This window comes from Saccoglossus kowalevskii, chromosome 10 (genome assembly GCF_978046115.1).
Source record: "Saccoglossus kowalevskii chromosome 10, keSacKowa6.1, whole genome shotgun sequence".
NCBI classification, from domain to species: Eukaryota; Metazoa; Hemichordata; class Enteropneusta; family Harrimaniidae; genus Saccoglossus; species Saccoglossus kowalevskii.
In genome coordinates, this window is record NC_140650.1 from 29,669,215 (window position 1) to 29,691,514 (window position 22,300).

At 33.9% G+C, this 22,300-nt stretch overlaps 2 protein-coding genes across 2 annotated transcripts; one reads left to right on the forward strand and one right to left on the reverse strand.

Annotated features, from left to right (window-relative positions):
- The first annotated feature begins 4,608 nt into the window (after positions 1-4,608).
- LOC100373742 (ADP-ribosylhydrolase ARH1-like) lies at positions 4,609-7,306 on the forward strand. The gene is made up of 2 exons (XM_006823510.2): positions 4,609-5,526; positions 6,672-7,306. The coding sequence occupies exons 1-2, from the start codon at positions 4,691-4,693 to the stop codon at positions 6,889-6,891; spliced, it is 1,056 nt and encodes a 351-aa protein (XP_006823573.2). The 5' UTR covers positions 4,609-4,690; the 3' UTR covers positions 6,892-7,306.
- A 2,793-nt stretch (positions 7,307-10,099) lies between these two features.
- LOC100374045 (vesicular integral-membrane protein VIP36-like) lies at positions 10,100-22,300 on the reverse strand. The gene is made up of 8 exons (XM_085504476.1): positions 22,133-22,300; positions 20,731-20,846; positions 19,653-19,770; positions 16,966-17,048; positions 15,383-15,547; positions 14,641-14,755; positions 14,076-14,195; positions 10,100-13,284 (listed from the first exon to the last, which is right to left on the reverse strand). Exons 1-8 carry the CDS (start codon positions 22,269-22,271, stop codon positions 13,121-13,123), a joined length of 1,020 nt encoding a protein of 339 aa, XP_085360602.1. The 5' UTR covers positions 22,272-22,300; the 3' UTR covers positions 10,100-13,120.

Consider the following 22,300-nt stretch of genomic DNA (forward strand, 5'->3'; position numbering starts at 1 on the left):
GTTTTATTAGAATTTGATGAGTTGTACTTTAAGTTATTTGTAGAGCCCTTATTAATTGGTTAATTTATGCAAATTAGGTATTTAGTAAGCACAAAATATAACCCCCAAAATGAACATATACTGTATATAGGATAGATAATATGCAAATTAGGTAATTAATAAGCATGAATTTCAACCAAACACTAATTTGGTCTGAGCATTACCACGGAGCATCTATGTACCAAGTCTCAATACAATCTGGTAATTGGTTTTTGAGATATCAGTGTAACACACATACACATATATACACAGACGCACAACCTGCAATGACTCCCATTGCACACGGAAGCCAAATACATGATGCCAGTGTATATTGTTCTTCAAGAACAAGATACAAGGGGTTCTTATCATAATATATGATATTACTTCAAACCTTAATGCATACTTGCTTGTTGTGCCCACTAAAATGTTTAGATGTTTATACAAACACTTTGAGTGAATAATAGTATCAGAATTGTTTTTTTAAAACTTGATCATAGGAGTGTATAGCTAAATACATTCTTTATTGTAGTATTGTTCACTACTGGGGTGGAAAAATTATATAAATATGTAGGCCCTATCAGAGTAAAAATAGATAAAATAAACATATATATACTTATACTTTATTAAACACGTAAAATTCCCCAGGAGGAATTAAAATGGTTACATTTACACTAAACAAAACTAAACTAATAATACAAAACATTAAGACTAAAGTAATGGTTAAAAAATAATAATAATAATCGAAATAAAAAAAATATAGTACATCTGGTATTCGAATTTAAATCACCAAATATGATAAACACTGCTCAACAATCTCTTTGATTAAACCATGGGAACAGATCCCATGGTTTAATCAAAGAGATTGTTGACCAGTGTTTACCTCCATGATTCAACAGCCTGCCACACCCCCTGAATTATGATAGCGATGAGCTTTTCGTCAGTTTGTTCTGAGCAAGGATCGTTTCTGTGCATCTCGGAGATTATTCCAAGACGATCTGTTACGACTCTATATTGCATGTATTTTGTATGATGTAGCATTTTGTATAAGAACAAGCAAATAACAAACAACATAATTCTGCATTTCCATTAGCAAATAATATTGCATGATCCCAAAATCATCTCATCTTTTACATGTATTAAATGACGATACGACACTTCGCAATTGTAGAAATCTCTGTGCTATTTAGATGCAATACAAGCTATCATGTTGTATATACATGTATTACACATGCTGAGAATAACATCTGTGTTTAGGAATAGTCTCACAAAAATATTAAATAGCAAAAAATTCATATAATTATTATAATATGTATTTTTATTTTTAAAATACACGCGATTTTTGAGAGATGAATACAAATAGCAGTTGCCTTAAAATTGATAAAGTGGGTGTGTTTCCATCCCTGTCCCATACAGACTTGTATTTATGTGGCAGGAAAGCTTTGTCAGATGTTGAACCTACACAATATAAATAAAACATACCTACTGGAAAGTATGTTTTACCTTTTCAACCCTAATTTTGTTACGCTTGTCCCGCTACTTTTTTTTTGAAAAGGAATGGAAAATTTGCCAGAAAAAAACTATCACGAGAATCTGTATACAATTTCTTCTTCAAAAAAACAACAACCAAGAATTATCATACTTCAGTTAATTATTCAATTTGTGTATACGGTTACATGTAATGAATTGTTGACTGTATCAAATTACTTAAAATCGTACAGCATACATTTAAACAACGGTTTCATGTCAAATGAATTACTGAATATATATTCCTCACGAAACCTTAATAATATTAACAATGAAAATAATATATTTATGTTATTTCACAAGTTACCATTAACGCATAGTTACCTATGCTGGTCATTCGTAATAACCCGGGACGAACTTCTTAACGCTCATTAACATGAATTATCTAGATGTGTGACCTCAAACTAAAGACAAAGATATACAGTTTGTTCATAGCATTTATCATATATGTAGAATTGTACCAACCATGTAAATATGATTGTACAGTGTTCACATTGGACAACAATGAAAAGATCATAAAAGTGCATGTTATACGGAAATCGGTAATAGGAACGTTTCCTTTGTATACACTTGGATCTATGACGCCATGGTGACATCAAATCTCCATGGAATATGGGTATTATATTTGATTTATATAGTTCATCCAAAGACACTATAAAATACAAGTCCATATATAGTGTTATCATTTCATTCAATGATCTTGACCTGAGCACACCCAGCTAATTGAACATATATATCGTTTATGTAAAATTTAGTGTTTCAATCATTATTTTACGATCCTATCTGCATTAAATTTGGAAGTATGACGTCATGATTTACTTCATATCTCCATAAAATAAGATAATCATATCAAATTTTAATAGTTCATATTACCTCTCCGTAGATTACAAACACGATAACATTGTGTAAAGTCGTGACGAATATTAAGCATTGTATTTAGATGACATAAATAATGACATTGCTCAAAATCGGACACACCCAACCACAACTGGGCCTATACAGCTTGTATACCAAGTTTGGTGCTTTACTCCACCATGTCACGATCCAGTGGACTACATTATAATATCAACTCAACAATAACCAACAGCTTGATTTTTTATGCAATATAAGTATTATTATAAAAAGAAAACAAGTTATCATATATATAAAGTAAAAGTCACATTTCTACATAAATTGCGCTGCTTTTATGGCGTGCTTGTTTAGAGGGCGAGTGTCTGGATGGAAGATAAAATAAGGTTGTGCACACACTAGAAAGACAACTCTGTTGTAGGTCACGGGAAATGTTGATACCATATTTACTTATATTCCAGAGAAATTAATGAAAGGTCTCTTATATTCTACTTACTACACACAATACAGGAACAAAATACATTGTTCATAGACTTAGTTGATCGCGTTGTCATGGTATCATGCTTTGATCAACCATACAAATAAACAAATGTTCATAATTTACTTCTTCGCATAACACGTAAATAATTTGTTATTTAATAAACCGCCCCATGTAATTTACGAGTTTCCTTATTTTCAGTTAGTGAGAGGCACGCGCTTGGTGATTCATGTAACGAGTAATAGAGTACATATCTAAGCGGCCGCTCCTCAGCAAATAATTAAACCAAGGCATTTTCCGTGTCAAAATCGCGAAACTGTTAGTTTTTACGCAATCTGAGAAGTTCGAATTACTAAACGAAGTACAGAACGATGAAGCTGAAATATCCAAGAACCAATACATACCAAAAATTATATCTCAAAAGTGAATATTCGTGGTGTATTTACCGGACCGGAAGTGGGAATTGTTTACTACTCTGAATATCCAAACATATTTTAGTATAAGGTAGTAGTTATGTGTTAGTATCTGTTGTTTCAAAGATTGAATTATTTATTTCATTCACTTAATATTAAAAAGCAACATAAATTCATTCTCGCCCGCCAGAGTATTTCTTCCGCCCCACTCAAAACAAGCAGCCTGTCGGCCGGGATAGCTCCGCTGTTAGCAATGCACATTTCAATTAAAGAACAGAAGATATCATTAGAAAATGAACAATATGTATAGTATAGTATCAAAGCAATCGAAAATATCACTTTTTACCAAAATAACAAAAATATTCATCAAAATTGGAGAACTGAAGATATCAGCACGAAATGAACAAATCTGAGAGAAGTCCACATGTAGTACATATATATGTAATATCAAAGCAATCGGACTTGTGGTTTTTAACAAGAAGTCGAAAATGTCACTTTTTACCAAAAATTATAAAAATATTCACCAAAATTAGAGAATTGAAGATATCACGAAATGAACAAATCTGAGAAAGGTCCAAATGTAGTATCTATATATGTAATATCAAAGTAATCGGACTTTTAACAAGAAGTCGAAAATATCACTTTTTACCAAAAATTACAAAAATATTCACCAAAATTAGAGAATTTGAGATTTTGACATAAAATGAACCATCCAAGGTACTTGCATATCAAAGTTGAAAACATTCTGATATGCGGTTGCGAAGAAGAAGTTGAAATTGTAAAGTTGACGACGACGGGCGACGACGGACAATCAGTAATATAAACAGCTCCGCTGTGTCGACAGCGGAGCTAAAAATAGGAAGCAACCACCAGTTGCCGAAAGAGGGCGTGGTTTGCGACGATGCATAAATTGTAAAAAGAAGTATCAAGTTCCGTGTATCACAGTCCCTGGTGTTGAGGGACTGTGCGTGTATAAACACTAGTGTAAAGAGGCGGTAGAGTGCTATTTTAGCCAAAATCGGCTAGTAAGGCGTCATATGACACAAGCTATGACACAACGGGTCAGAATGTCTTGTTTTAGCGTTGGCCCCCAAAACAGAATGCAGTTTTTATATTCGAATTCGACTGAGCATAATTGTACATTTTCAACAAATATTAGTTTTTATCAGGTGTTTGTACACATTGAATATGATACCATGAATATGAGACTTTATATGTGTTGATCACGTGGGGTCGACTATAAATAAAACGAAATGTGACTAATATTACAATCCTCAGTTACCTGAATACGAGTTACGAATCTGAATCGGAAAGAACATCTGACTCAATTAATTCTAATCTGAGGTGAAACCGTAACTTCGCCGTTCTAAGTTGTGGTTATACGTAAAATACGGCCAAGAAAATCATGTCTTTGGAAAGTTTCAAGGCTGCTATGGTCCTCAGTGGTTCTGGTGACGCTCTGGGCTACAAAAACCAAGAATGGGAATACTGCACATCCGGTCCACAGATCCACAAAGAACTTGCCGAGTTGGGAGGCCTGGAAAAAATCGTGGCTGAGCTCCCAGGGTGGCCAATCAGCGACGATACCGTAATGCACATCGCAACTGGGGAGGCACTCTGTACTGGAAAGTCAGGAGTTGAACTCTTTCAAGAAATTTCCACGAAATATGTGGAGTGCATGAATGACATGGAAGGAAGAAAACCTGGCCCAACCAGTTTATTGGGCACTGGATTAATGAAGCCAGGTTCGCCCGATGGTTACTGTATTCCGTTCAATCCTACCGGTACTGGTTGCGGTGCTGCGATGAGGTCTATGTGTATCGGTCTTCGCTACCCTAAACCAAACCAGTTAGACGACTTGATTGCGGTATCTGTAGAGAGTGGCCGCATGACGCATCATCACCCGACTGGCTACCTTGGCAGCCTGGCGTCAGCTCTTTTCACAGCTTACGCCGTCCAGGGTAAGCCCCTCCAGGAGTGGGGTGTAGGACTGTTATCTGTTCTTCCTAAGGCATTGGATTATGTAAAATCTGCTGGAAAATTTGTGAAAGAAAATGAAGAGGCATGGTCGTATTTTGGTGAAAGTTACAAGAAATATTTAGAAATTCGTGGAATTGCAGATGGAGAAAGCCAACCTAAGTTCCCTTCCAACTATGGAGTACAAGAGAGAGATGATTTCTATAAGACATTGAGCTTGGATGGATGGGCTGGAAGAAGTGGCCATGATGCTCCAATGATTGCGTAATAATAATTTACTTTACTAAGTTTGTGCAGTGATCACCACAGTGGTGGTGGCACCGTGGGGGCGGTAAAATAGTTTGTGGGGGCGTTGCCCCCATGATAAAATAAGGTGAAATACTCAAATTTTCCCGGGAGAGCATGCCCCCGGACCCCTTCAGCTCTCAATTTGTTGACATTCACATAAAATCTTCACCCCCCACAGTAAAAAAAAAGCTGACGCCGCCTTGGCACCATACCATGCATCTTCAGATCAAACTGATACATATGCACCAGCCATACTTTAGCACCAGCCTTAGCTGTCTTCCTAAAAAACAGCTATGGAACAAAACAGCAACAACTATCAGTGTATTAGGCTAATTTTGTGTTCATTCTATAATCTGTATTCACCATTGGCTGCAAATTGTCTTTATTTTTTTTTGATTTGTTTTATTTTTTTTAGAAAAGTTTTTCTTTTTTGTTTTCTTTTTTAGATTGTAGTTTTTTTTAATTTCTTTCTGTAAGACCCTTTTTATCCTTTCCTAAGGATTTTATGCATCTAATAAAAAATATAAATATATATGTTCCCAGTCCCTATATATATACTTCTAGAGAGACTGTGGTAAGTTGGATAAAAAATGTTTGGCCTAATGACTGATCATCTACCGTAATGTGGTTTATGTAGATTTAGAAGATGTGATGACCTGAATTTCACAAATTGTAAAAAATATGTAATTAACGTTTAAATTTCAATGATTTCTGATGTTTTCGAATGTTAACAATGTTTGATTTTGTATTCAAATTTACTTCACAAAATTAAACCTGCTTTTTTCATATTTTTTTCTAAAACTTAATCAACCCAGTAGTCAATTAAAGTTATGTCCATTTGATCCAATAATTCACAAAGAATGTGAAAAAATACATAAAAATGTGAAAAAATTTTGCACCAAATATTTGCCAGAAAAAATTATAGTGTCAAGGTAGATGCAGGTATTCTGTCTATAAATAGGGGTTGACAAATTTAATTTTTATATATAGAAATGAAAACATTATATTATAAAGAGCAATTTATAAAAATACATATGGTTTCTTCTGGTTTACTGAATGATATTGTCACAAATTAATAAAAGGAAATTGATAAAATAAATTATTTTTATTTTATTTTTCAGGTATGATTCTCTGCTTGCAGTTGGTTCTGATTGGGACAAGTTATGCAGTCATTCAATGTTCCATGCTGGTGACAGTGACTCCACTGGTGTGATTGCTGCCTGCTGTTGGGGAATTATGTATGGTTTTAATGGCGTCCATGAAGGAAACTATGCCAAACTTGAATACCGGGAACGACTGGAAAATATTGGTGTTAAGCTTTACGAATTAAGTGGGTTGTAAGGTCATTTATTGTTTAAAACCTCTTATATGGTTTCACTACTGCATCAGTCCAGTGTCTCAATTCTAAATCGATTTGGTCAAAATCTATAGATTATTAGTGGTTTCATTTGACTGTAGTTCATTCATGATATAGGTATTGGCTCCCATTTGTTCTGTATCTAGTCTCACTATATCACCAATCATAGAGTGCTTTATTCAATTATGCTGGGTTATTTTGCACATGTAGTTTGTAACACAGTTTGTGATTGGTGCAATATTGCATTGTAATCATTGATCAGGTAAGGGTATTAGCCAGGAATTTGAAAGTGCTAGGTAAAACACTTTAAAAGATGATTTGGGCTATATATTTGACAACATTTACAAAGAACAAGGGAAAAAACAAAAAAAATAATAAAAATTTGCCTGTCAAAAAAAATACTGACTGGAAGCTGGCTAATACTAGTATACTACTAGTAATCCAGGTACACTACTGTTGTACTGGGTCATAAACATACATATGCAAACAGGATTTGTCGGGTGTAAATGAGACAACCTCGCTTCTTGTGTATTCCTGAACCCACAATTTATTGACTAATATTATATACTGCACTAGCCGGGAATCTAGCCGGGAATAAGTGAGTGGAGTCGTTACCAATATCAGATTTCAATCAAATTATTGAGTACATTACAAAAAAGTCAAATACATTATGATGCCATAGATAAACACTTAGTGTGTGTAATAAAATTGTTTTAAATTCTGTTTGGTAATTTTTGCTGGTGTACTTATTTTTATTTGATGACATTTAAATATCTTTTGCATAGAAGTTATGATCACTTTGTCTGAATCAGTAGTTACTATGACAATGCTCAGTATGCAGTGAACAGTTTATTTACAATTTACAGTTTAAAAAATAACAAATGTGTTGTCAATTTCTGAAATATTTCTATAGGCTGTGAATAATAAATAAAAGGTGGAGAGAATTTTCAGTATTCTGTCGTTTGTTGTACTGTACCGTACACCACAGCTTCTGTATCAGGGCTTGGTACACTGTATGAACCAGTTGGCTCAACACATTGAATATGTAGAACGAAATTTGGGAACAGTATGACTGCTGCTAGTTCAAGTTAAGCTCAAGCTGAATAAGATGGCGATGGTCGTCTTTTTCGATGTGGGTCCCACAGCAATGTAGACAACTTGTGTATGATACATTCTTTGTTTACACAAAATTAACACTGCACAACGACAATCACCCATAAAACTACTGTTCCTGCACACTTGTGTAATACCTTAAAGGTGGCGGTCATCGTGCTGCGCATGTGCAACATTTGTGTCGATAAACATTGATTGTCCCACAATCCAATTCGCTCTTCTAATGGAAATCACAAGTATGAGGTTTGACCTGGGCGTGACTTGCACTGATTACCGCTGGTGACTCTTTCGATACCTAATTGGTAACTTCTCAGTTTGTAGTTTTGTCAGCCATCTTTGTTTTTCATGTTACCAATATATATTTGCGTATGGGTGACTGCCCTTTAAATTTCACTCGAAAAATATTCAACTTCGATTCTTATGAAGTCACTCATTTATGATAATATTTCAGTTTTTTTTTTTTAATCTGTTTATTATGTTGTATCAATATATCTTCATTTCGGAACTGCTTTGGCGTATACTTTCTAAAAAGATTCAATACTAACATTAATACCTTGGACGCAAATGGTCGCCAAGATCTCAAGAGCAAGAAAGCCTCAAGTTTGTTCTCCCTTAATCACATCTACTGTTCTATGGCTTTTTGTGTCTGAGGTCTGTTGTAATTTTGTCCCTGAAATCTGATCAGTTGGCTATTAAGAGAAATGATAGTATTCATGTTTAATGACTGTACTTCCCATCTTATCGTTTAAATATCAAATTGATGCGACTTGTTGGATCCACAATCAAATCATTTAATTTAACTGTGATCAAAAACAGTTTTCCTAACACAATCATCAGAGAGGTCTCTCGGATGTACAGCCTCATTATTTTTAAACATTATTTGGAAACAACTTTGCAAGTGACTCTTAATGAAGGCCTCTTAAACCTGAAAAAATGAGTCCCACGACATTGGCTTGAGGCAGGCTTTTCACTCAAGCTAAAATCCAACATATGTACTTTGTCATTCTCCAACAGTACTGGAGAAACCACTGGTGTGATATCTGTAAGACAATCCCTTAGTTTAACCACATAATCAGATGATAAACAATGTTTAGATGGTGATGAATCTTCTTTCCAACACTTTGCAATCTGAGCATAACGACAGGAAAGCCTTTCTTTCTTTACCTGTCATCCAGCTTCTAGGCATAGGAATCCTAATTAACATATTTCATTATAGACACTCTTGACCACAGGCATGATGCACTAGATGTAGGTTTTCATTAGAGTTACTAATTTAAGTGACATCACAAGCAAAATGAATTTAAACACGTTGAGACATCTTTAGATGTAGGATTTTCCGTTTTTTGTTTTCAGCAGACTATTGGGGGGGGGGTATTTTAAGCCAAGAAATTGTGCAACTTGTCTGGCCAAATATTTACCCATAATTACTGTCAAGCTACTTACCCTAATAACAGCCTTCTAATTGTTTTTCATTCAAGATTGCAAGAGTGGCATCCCGAGTTGAAAGCCCATTAAAGTAAAACGTCCACATTCCAGTGTCTCCCAATACTATTTTTGCTCAGAATTTATTTTAGCTGGAGGGACGATTCAGTGAAAATAAAATCCAGGGAATACAATTTTCCTACATTTTTAATTCAATCATAAATCAGTAAAATTCAGCTATTTTATAGTAGCTTATCATGCTTGTGACAAAAAACATATTTCCTATATTAGAATGACTACTGGATCACATGCGTTTTTCTAGAACAAAATTGCAAGAGGAAGCACTGCAATTCAGCAGCGCCACCAAGTGGGGGGATAGGGTTCTCCCTACCAGGATGAGTAGTTTTGATAATACTAAGTTAAAATGGCTTCCTTGGGGCCAAAATTACTATCAGACAGTTCATAGTGGAAGACACTGGCCACATGTGATCCTTGGACAATAAGAATTTTATGGATGCCAGAGGATCTGCTACCCAGGGTAAAGGGGGCAGATGACAATGTAATGAGGGCGCTGCACCCCTGTTCCCTATAAAAATCCCTGGGATCATATCTTGCCTGTTAGTATTGCAAGCAATTTAAAAAAAAAAACTCTGCAAGTAATACAAGAAAATTATTTTATTGCAATTAAACCAGCTGAAAAATACATTATCTACATTTGTCCACATATTAATAAATAAACATTTCCCATTGTAAACTCACTTGAGAGCTTTTATACTACACGTATCAAAATATCCTTAAAGAAACGACTTAAAGCAAGCCATGCATGGTTTACTATGCTAACTCTAGCATGGTGGAAAGAATACATCAGATTCAAAGTTGATAATCTCCATATCATTGCACATCCATGAGATCGCGCCTGTATTGTTATAAGAGCACTCTGCTCAAAATTCAGTGGCCAAATTTTTGACCCAAGTAAGTCCTACAATATACTAAGATTGTTATGACTGCTATGTAAATTAAATGTTTCTATGGCCAAAATAAGTGATATTTTAATGATTCTGAGTACAAAATGCAATTTTTGGTTCACATGTGCTTCTACTAGAGTGCACTTCTACATACTAAATTGGTCACCCTTTTTTTTTTATACCTAAAAAGATGCAACAGTGTGGGCCTACATGTCACTGTAGTTTTAAATTTATTGGCATTGTTGTCTGCCATATTGTGCACACATGCATATCCAGCTCTTATCTAGTTTTTATACACTTGCGTACAGCCAGGTGATATGCGTCAGAAATATACACTCCAACACTTGTCTTTTGTTATTACTGCACATAATCGCAACATGTGCTGCGAGTACAGGAAGCCAGATTAACCAATCACTGTTCTTCGCATCCACTCATACTCATCTTTGATGAGGTAATTACAACTTGTGCAACGATTTTATTAATGGGATATGCAAGTTATTTTCAGTTGATGTGGTGCTGAAAATACAACAGCAGGATACACCACATTACTCATGAAAATAACTATCATACAAAATGTACCTCCACAAACATTAAGGCAAGTACATGGCATTTTGTCATGCAATACCCTTGTTGATCAGTGGGAAAATTTCATACGAGTGACCAGATGAGAAACAATGAAAGATTACATGCCATTTGTTCTTTAACCCATGTTATCAATACAAGAGTTATTGGCACTACAAGTTTTACTCTGAGATAATACTGGAATAATATTGGAATCTTGGGACTCACTAAGGCACAACATTTTTCAATAATTTAAATATGTGCGAATTAAGGGAATTATTCAATGATTGCCTGAATTTGCCCTGATTTTGAATTACTTAAAAAGCTGTTAGTACATGTAGTAATTTGAAAAAGAAGTGAAATCCTGTGAAAACTCAAGCATCTGACTATAATTCAAAAGTATGATATTCCAATGCACAATCAATGAGTAGTCAAATCAATTGCCAGCATTGGGACACATTAAAAACAATTGAAATTACGACAAATTCAGCCCATATAATACTCCCAAGATCCCACACACCTTTATAAAATGACCTCAGAGTGCAACTTTACTTTGAAAATGTAGAATAATTTATTTTGCCAGTGGTAAATTTGTATCCGTATGGTTCACATGTAAGTCAAATTAGTGAAACATACAACACAAGTTAACTTAATTCCAGCTAAAGTTAAGTAATTCAGTAATGGATGGCATATATTCATTCATATTGGAAGAAGAAAAAGATTTTAACACCTCACCCTAACTGGTCTAAATTAGACGCATAAATAATTCAGAAAATAGTCCCATATTAAGAAGTATTCGGTTTATAGACAAAGATGAAGGATTTGTTTTATACAGGTTTATTTCGACAGTTGATTAGTATAACCCACAGTAATATTGAGAAGATCAATATAAATTCTTCAAGAGTGTCAACTTCAGATGCATTCTGTGCGGAAACATTGCCATAATCAAAATTATATTTTGTTTATTAAATTGTAATTTTATTAATAATGCTTCTATGGGTTGTAAGGACTGTATATTGTCTATATCATAGTCTTAACAACACAAAATTTATTTTACTTAAAAAGTTGTTTAAAAATAAAACCATTTAAATAACAGAATTGAGAAAAATGAATGTTTCATCAAATAATTTAGGTACTAGTTCTTCAAATGAATCACCAACTGTTCGTTGTCAGCAGCTACTTCTGTACCAGTTAATGTAGCATTTAAACTCTTTGAACACCAATGTTTTTACACCAAAATGTTGATGCAAAATTTTATGAACTTTTCTATTACAAGTTTTTTGTTAACTTCCATGGAAAAAAGTATGCAGGTTTATTTTGTGAAACAAAGCTGACTTCTGGGTTCAAAGGTTCAATACGCAGGTCATTTCATAAGAGTTTGAACATCTGATTTCTGACAGCCAACAGTTAGTATAGATACTCAAAATTAAATGAAACTATTTTATCAAAGAGTAATGAAAGAAGAAAATATGGTAATTACTACTAAAAATGTTAAACCTGGTAGATTCCACACAATTGGTTGTGCAATTTATTTAATTTGGTGCAATTTTTAAATTATTTGATATGCAAAAAAAAAAAAAACAGGTACTTGACTCAAAAACTTTTTAAAGTAAGTTTGTTTTAATAAAATATTTCTCTAACTGCAAAGACTTCTACACTTGTTGCATGTTAGTGCATACATGTCATTGTATAATGGCATATCAGTCCTGTGCAGAATTCAAAAATAACAATTTTCTACATCTTACTTCCATTCAGATTTAATATTTTCAGAAATTGCAATTATATGTCAAAAATATTGTCTTCACTTTTGTTAGAAAATAGTTGTTCAGTTGTCAATAACATACCAGACTGGAAACAATTAACATTTTATAAAATTTAAACATAACTGTGAATGATCCCTGGGTTTGAAGCTGATTTAAAAATAAATATTAAATTCCGCATTTCAATAAAACCAGAAGTGAAAAAGACAATGAAAGAGCCAGGTTTTTGGGGCAGAGGAACGCCAAATATGGACTAAACCAGATTTAAGGTAAGCTTCTGAAGCATTATTTCATATGCATGGTGGGTAAAAATATGAAAGTGAAGCCTGGTTATCCAAATTTTTTTGGAGATGGACGATTACAAAATGGTATGTACATTACTTTCTAACGAGTTAGTAAAATCTTTTTCTGTTTTGTTCTTGTTTTTTCTGAAAGATCACCACGCCTACAATAATACAAACCAAAGCACCAAGACATATGCAAAATATGAGTAAAATTAGTTTGCCCCAGCTGAGTGAAACATTTTTAAACGCACCACTTGGATCATCTACGTGATCTGAAAAAACAAACAAAAAAAACATTGTGATGATCAATAAGTGAAAACAATTTGTTTTGGGCTAGAATTTGATGCCAACCTTACTAAATTTCACACATAAAATATATTAATACTGTCTGTGTACAAATTTCAAATTAACTGTTGTCACTTCAGCACTTGTTTTACTGCTGGTACCTTTTGAATACAACTACCCGTACTAGTTTTCCATACTAATGCTTTGATGCATCCATTTCAGATTGAAATAGATTTATTTAGGTGTTTCCAAATTGTAGAAGTTTACCAAAAACGAAAGACACTACGTTGGGGGAAGGGGTGTCAAACTGATATTCTGACAGAAAAATTGATCTTTTTTTTGTGTGTACATTTTGTCCACCAAAAATAAATATTTATATGGAAGGGCACTATGATTCCTCGTGAAATAACTTTTTGGCAGACTTTGCCAATTTGAGACCACCACTAGCATGACAATGTTAGGTAAATATGTCTATATATGGGGCTTCTAATAAAGCAAATACCGATACATTGGAATTACTCGAACATACACTAGTGTCACATAAAGAAATACAGATACTGCCATTGGACAATATATGGTATCCACTCAACTTTGTATTTGTCCCATATATAACAGCAAAAGTGTAAAATTGTCAAGGTGCTTGACACTCTTCTAGATTGTTTGAAATGATTTCTACAAGAAATCACCCATTGTTCACCCATTCCTTCCTTATTGTGTAATTCTTAGAACATGCTCACAGTGTGGCTCCAATATTAGATAATGTAATGTAAATTCTTACCTCTTGGTGGAGCAAAGAAATCAGCTTGAGGGTCAATTTGAGTGTAATCTACATCTCCATCTTTCTCCGCCTTTGAGACTTCTAATTCATAGAGTTTCATTGAAATTATATCATGGTTATCTGAATAATGAAATAAACTTACTATTTTAAATGCACAAATATTATAATAGACAAAAAATGAAATTTATGTCCCAGTACATCGTGCAGCAAAAGTGTTGTCTGAGCCTTGCATGCACAACTTCAAGTTTTTGACATTTAATATAATAGTAGTGTTTATCAAAATGCTACAGTCATCACACTGCGTCATATTTGATATGGATCCTTCAGCACTAGCTTAGACTGACAGGTTAGTTGTATCTTACTGACATATGTAACATGTGAGAGACAAATTCAGTAAAAATTACATTTTGTAGTAGAGAAAATTTCAATTCTGTCTGAAAGACACAGAAACACAGCATCACAGCATCAATTCCTAGCAACAAAAAACTGGATATAACCATACCATGTTCATAAGAAATTTGCAAGAACAGAGTTCAATGACTGTAACAATATTCATCAGACTTACCTGCTAGTTGACCTGTCTGTGCTGATGCTCCCAAATAATATCCAGTTGGTAATCTAATGCCAGCCACGTCAAAACATTCCTTCCATTCATTTTTATTATCAATGTCCAACATAACCTACAAAGATATAAATATATAGTTGTATATACATTCATGACTCAAAAACAAAATTGGTCGAGATTTTATACTTTTTGACAACATATTCGAAAAAGATCAGAGTTACCTAAGGATACAAGGATGACAACGTTGGAACAACCTTAAAATTCTGATTCTCTATCAACACATGTATTGGTGATTTAAAGCGTGGTAGTGCATTTGATGTAAACAAACAATATTTTAATGCATTCTATATACACAGCATGAGATTCACATCGAACACACTGCTTTACAACGACTGTCATGCTTTAGGTAAGTGACAAAAATGCTAACAAATTTGAAATCTGAGGGGGAAAAAACAGCAGTGAAATTTTTGTATTTGCAGTTTTATTTTTATTACTGCAATGGAAAATAAAAAAAATTCTGCAAGTACATACAAAATGATACTGCATGAGTTTTTGTGCTGATTGTTTTCATTCTATAATCTCCCCAGCTTACATGAATGCAATGGATTAGAGGTAATCCAGCATAATGTTTTTTTTGTTTTTTTACAATCAAAATAAGGTTATCAAACACTTTGCATGCATTTTACACTTTTTCAGAATCATAAATAACATACCACAGACATGATGTTAACTGTGAACTTACAGTGAGCCTATCTTGTGAATACCTAACAGCCAAAGTTGTATCATGGTCGACATTACGTAATCCTAAGGCTTCACAACCAGCTACTTCAGTATGTGTACCGTCCCGATCATGGTCATATGCCCATGTACCGTTATTTACTTGGGCTGATAGATATGGATGTCTATGCTGTGGGTAAAACAGAACAATTAAAATTGGTTGATTGTACAGTAAAGCCAGTTTAAACTGAACCACATGTAAAACTTCCAAGTCATATCAATCCCTCTCTGTAAAGGAAATGCACTGTGATGATATTTTTTTACATTTTTGCTAACCACACATCTCATGGTACATCACTAGTTGGGGATCTTCTGATAATGCTTTCAACAAGTTATTAACCAAGACACATGCATGTACATTTAATAATAATTACAGCAGCAATGTACAATGTCAGTCATTTAGTCAGTAGTGAAGGACTGAACACACAAGTTGAAAAAGTGTATGAAAATAGACTTGCAGCCTTCAGTAGACTTGAACAGACTAAAAATATTTTGGGATTAAATATAAATATAGAACTTGGGTATAATTTATTAATACTGGTGGAGCACCAGTCTTATTTCAGAAGCTTTTTAATAGCTAAACACATCAACCTAATAATTATTGTTAATTATTTAAATCATAATTCATACAAGCATTTAATCAAATTAACAGCACTATGGTAGTACCGTGATAAATCACTCTAAAAATAACCTAATAATGTGAAATGTGTTTTTGTAAAGTGCATGAGAGCAGCCATATGGCACGTCAAATTTTATCAGTAAAGCACTAATAATTTAAGCATGAGTTTGGGGACCAAATGACATAAAACTTTCTTTTCATTGCTGAACAAATTTCTCAAAATGTTTTTTCAAATTCTTTTGGAATCATTACACTGCTCCATAAGCAGTCATTCTGAGCATAATAATACGAACAAATAGCAATTTGAATCCAGGGTTATAGGCATTTTTAGTTCCAGCAGTAATCTGATAAATTTTATTCCTGATTATTTTGATTCTTTTATTTAAACCATTATAAATAGGTATGGCGTTCAGCAAATGTATGCAATATTGCTGGATTAAAAATGCATATCTGATAAAGGTGCATGTGACACAAAGACAATTTGTTTTGGTTGAATTTCTATAAAATATTGATAAACAAATACATCTATAACTGTTATATCAGGTCCTTTTTGTAAACAAGCATTTGAATGTCTATAACAAATCGATTAATGATCAACACTAGCTATACTCAATACTAGTCTGGTATGTTTAATAATGACAGCAGTTCTTGCCAACATGTCACTGCATTCATGAGCTAAACAAAAATGTCAACTCTCTTTTAGAGTGGTTCCATTGGATAACTATGTGTACAACCAGAATACTAGTAGTTCAGAGTGGTTGTGTCAGTGAACGATTGATTCTACTGGATAACTGTGTACAAACAGAGTGGTTGAGAGTGGTTATCCAATGGACACCAAGGCTTGTTTAAACTCAAAACATGATCAAGTTTTTACATTCTTCTCAATTTTCAACATGTGTCAGATCTTCAAATTGTATGACTGGACTTACATTATGTGGACCATTGTGATTACTGTAGGTGTCTATAAATATACCAAGTCCCTTAAAATGATCCTTGTTACCGAACACATTACCTGTATACAAACAAACATTTGGAATGAGATAAACTGTAATACATAGAAAGTAGAATTGATATTTAAGCTAGCTGGGGGTAAAAACAAATTGTTTAATTGCAATTAGAGCATTCTTGTCAGTTACTAAGCATGTAACTATGACAATATATATGTTTTCAGAAAGCTTAGAAAAAATAGTAATCAATAGTGGGTAGAAAAATTTTGCAAGATGACATTTTCAATAGTCGTGGATAGTCAAATATGTAATAAAATGTTTCTTCACATTTGGCTGCCAATAAAGAACTAATTTATTGTAAAAAAAATGTACATCTTTTCAATCATACTTAATAACTAAGGAAACAAATCCAACTGGTCTTGGAAGCTTACTTGATTAGATCTGCCAGGAAGGTTATTTTGTGAAAAAGGGATGGACTATCACAAAGAAAATGACAAATATGAGCAATTTCTGCATGAGTGAGTGATAGCTTGAACAAGATGGCAGATTGCACAGATAATTTATCCAAGACCCTTTGGAAAACTGTTTCAATTAATATGAAAATCACTTGTCACTTGGCCTTGTTATGTATATACGATTAAATGTTCATCAACTGGGTTTTGGAAAATAAACTGAAACATACTAAATGCATTGACTAACAATAAATATAAAAATGCAATATAAAGTTACATAATCAGATTTTATAATTTTATTTTTCTCGTTTTGCCTCTCTTGCTACTTCAATGACTATTCTCAAAATGCAGTTGTGTAGAAATGTTTTGGAGTGCAAAAGTTCCAAGTCCAACAGACTAATATTTTTAACCTTGTAAACTCTGGTGGTACGTAATTAATATTGTAATAAAATGTGCATATTTTTTGTGACCATTTCTGTTTCTTCACTGTAAAAGTCGATGACGACGCAACTAATTTTGTAATTTTATTTTCCTTTGAAGACATAATATCTCCCTCAATCTGTCACATGGAGAACTAAAATTGTCATTTGCATTCTTTTCCGAGGGCCGGGGGTGCTCGGATAAGCGCACACCCATAAAAAATCACGATTCATGAGGACATCAGGCGCTAAAGCAGTGTTCTCCCCAGGAATTTAAACCACTGTGGCGGCATAATTTGCATATCATTTACATAATAATAGAAATTGACCAAAGCACATTTACACCCACACAATAAACATCATAAACAAAGTGGCAGATATTTATTTGCTTCACAGTGTTATAAACACTTTTTTGGGGCACTTTTGTAATATTAATGAGCTCCGTCACAGTGCAAATATTTTTTTTTTTGCAGTCAGAAAATTACGTTTCACAACTTAGAAGAGTTTGAATTTAAAAATGAAACATTCTCGAAATGCAAATGCTGCAGACTAAAAAAAAGGTTGAATGAATGAAACGCATCTGAAACGTTTCAGCCAGGATTATGTTCACGACTTTCATGATCTTATTTACTACAAAATTCTCCTTCAAAAAATCGACCACGTAATTATTTGGCGGATTGCTGGTTATTATTCCGACCATCAGCTTCTACAACGTTTACATTTACAGTAAATGAACGAACAAATAACACTTCCAAACGATCATCAAAGTTACGACGTGACATAACTTACTTCGCGATGTTATACACCAGTTATACCAATAATTCCTCTTACCCATTCATGATGCCATGCAAAAATTAAATACTTCTTTTTTTTATATGAAAAAAACGTAAAATTTGAACTAATTTTATCGGGAGAAATTATTTTTGATTACTTCGGTGAAAAACACAGACACGCCATGATAGCTGTGACGCGTTAGTTGACCGCATGTATCCTTTGACCCCTGCTTTGACCCGGTGGGTCAAAAACGCCATTAACCAATCAGAATGCCGCATGGTAATGCCGGTAGAACCCGAAGTTTTCCGAATGATCGTTATCATAAAAATTACATTGCGGAAGTAAAGCGATGTCGTAACATGATGTGTTTGTATGGATTTCAGATAGAAACTGCATGATGGTTTTCGAAAGAGGTGATTAGCAATTTTTAAAATGTAAAAGAAGTCTTGAAAGAAGAGTTTTTACATGATTCACGATGATAAAAGTTCAAATGTATTTTACCCAATCACGCAATAAACACGTTTTTTCTTGAGTAGCGTAAACTGATCGTGAACTCCGCTTTGCCAATGTTACATCGGGGTGGAATTTATTTTGAAAGAATTTTAGCTTTCAATCTAAAGACTTCGTCTATCGTCAGAAAATATTTACTTACAAACAAAGAGGTGCTAATTTTACAAAATTGACTTGTATTGTTTAAAGTCGCTACCACATCACACGACTATGTCTATTGTTTACTAATTATTATTCACAAATGGCAGGATGCTTGTCGGTCGGTGTGCAAGTAAAATAACAATCGTGGTCGCTAATTTTGAGTGCCAGTTGGGCTGACCAGCGTGACGAGATCCCCAATGAAAAAAGCACTGTGGCGGTCTTGCTAATCACCGTGGCGGTGTCAGACCGGTGTGGCGGCAAATCGAAGCACTGTGGCGGCACCGCCACGCTGTTTACATCCTGGGGAGAACACTGCTAAAGCGATCCAGTACGGTAAATTTAATGTCTACATACTAAACTAGAAAAGACCTACCTTGTTCCATCCTATCCTTCACATACCAAATTCCAAATCCATCTCCAAACAGAGTTCCTCTACCCTTCCCATGCACTTTAAAGTGCACATGTAACTCCCAGTCTCTCACATACAATGGCTGCAAAAATACCAAAGACAATTAGGCACATTGCTTTTGTACAATTTAGATATTTGATGGTGAAGGAAAAAAACTAGCTTCATGTAAAAGCTAGCAAAATATTAAGTTATGCTAGTCAGGCAGTACTGATTTTTGATTTTGCTATTTCTACTGATAAGTGAAATTTGCTACTGGTAAAATCAAATCTACATGTACCCGGTACATGTAAAATAATAATGTATGTGAAACATTATAGGATACAGGTATGTGTGCACCTAAGACTTTGCATACATCATTGTCTGTTGTATTGTAAATGTGAAAGATGTACATTAATTGATGGCATAGTCCAGCATCATTAAAATATGTATACCGTAGTAAGATTTTCAAACCACAAAATGAATTCAATGCTATGCTGGGATACTAAGGTAGTTATTGGATTACATGTATGCCACAAGTGTGTCAAATATACAATTTATTAGCAAATAAAGAATGTGATCAATTCTAGTTTATCTCTGAATGTGCAAAAATTTATGAAAATGACCAATTTTGGTACAGTTTAAATCTGATTCAATGCTCCTCTGATGTGAAACTGATGTTAACTTCAAACTGCTTTTATCGTAAGTGTTCAGTTATTAGATGTCTTCAGGGTTTATATTTTAAATTTTTGAATAATGTCATATTTCCTGATACCTCATTACCTAAATATGTATAATAAGTTCAATGACATTCATGAATCTAGTTAGTTTGATTTATGTAAAATCAATATTTTGGGGCAAAACTTGTGTCATTACACTGTGTGTGCTATATTTTTATGTATTTTAACATAACTTGTTTAATTTTGGACAAAATGAACACAATTTACAATTGGGTACAGGTCCTAATCAAAATTTTTCATAAAATATTGAAAAAATGATGCAGGATAATTTTTTAAATGGTTAACTTTGGTGCTCAAAGGGTTAAAGTCTCAATGAATAGGCTTACAATTTTATTCCATATGGCTCCATTTTGGGTCTGTCTATCTGCTGTAAGTCTGATATAGTTATTGGTAACCATGGTACTGCCAAGGAAATCCCATAATGGAATGTTCATTCCTGATCCTGTCAACAAAACAAGACAATATGATTACAAACAGGCCAATGGACAAAATAGTTTAGCAGTCATGAGAAACAACAATTAAGCAATGCACATTCTACCGAGGTACTGAAAAAAATCAAAAATCATGATTAATTACATGCATCTCTTGTAACACTAGCAGAATTGTATTCATGGTAATCTCGAGACAAATATGTTTCGTTTTACTATTCTCACAGATGGACCGGAACACAAGTCAGTAGAAAACAAGATTTTCTCATTAGCGTGGGGGGAATTCGGTTAGCATGGGGGGAAAACAGAGGTGTTAATCCGAAAATTCATTGTCTTTTCCTGTTTGTGATTGGTCCTGGCAATGTTTGGGGGATCGTGACGTAGCTCCGACTGTGAGAATGAACAAAAAAGCAACCAGTCTTGCAATGTAACTCACTGTTTTGCAAACAAAATAGCAATATTGATATTAGCTTACCATAAGTATTATACAACTAATACATTTAAACTATAAATATCACTATTTTGTTTGCAACACTGCGAGTCATACTGCTGGTTGTGTTGGTTTTTCCATTTACTGTAAAAATGTACTGTTAACACCACAGGCAGTCCTTGCCACATATTGTGTACAGTACTACTTCTAGTGCATACAAATTTTTCTGTGCTAATGCATAATTGCTAATATTACTGTCATATAATTACACATCAACGTAGATAATAATAAATTATAGAAGTTGCTATTTGCTCTACCACATTTTATTAAATCACATATTCAAACAATAGAATACAGAAACATGTTCAATTGGATGATGCCATCACATCTGTTACCTCAATATGCATACAGGATGTCAGGTGGTCGTCTCATGCTGCCCGAGGTACACACCACGTCTTTTTGTTTTGAATTTTTTGTGTGATTTTGTTACCAATGTCATAAAAACAGTAAAAATAATAATAATTTCGCAGCTCGATTATAAAGTAACCATGAACTTACAAAATACAAGTTGAAAACTGGGTGGTGCAATTTAATACGGTCATTCTGGCGTTCATCTCAAATTTTTGTTTTCATCATCGTAGTATATTCCATAAGAATATTATGTATTAATTATCTTCATCTAAATACTTCGAATGCGTATACGAAAAACCTAGGTCAATGTACTAAACAGTTTTAACATCGTTGTAAATTGCTAACATTCAAACTAAATAGGGCGTACAAATGAAATCTCTATTGTACAGCAGACTGCATATGCAACGTATACACAAACAGCGCAATGTGCAAAAATCTGACACATAACTCGTGACTTACCGGTGTATGGTTTCACCAAAGAATGCTCCCGCTTCAGGTAATCTCTAGGGTTTAAGTCTCTTTCCCTTGAATCGGTGCAAAACACTGAAAACGTGAGAAAAACTAGCACAACGTGTACGCATCCCATGAAGGTCGCCATTTTCAACTTTCTCGAACTGTAAGCTACCA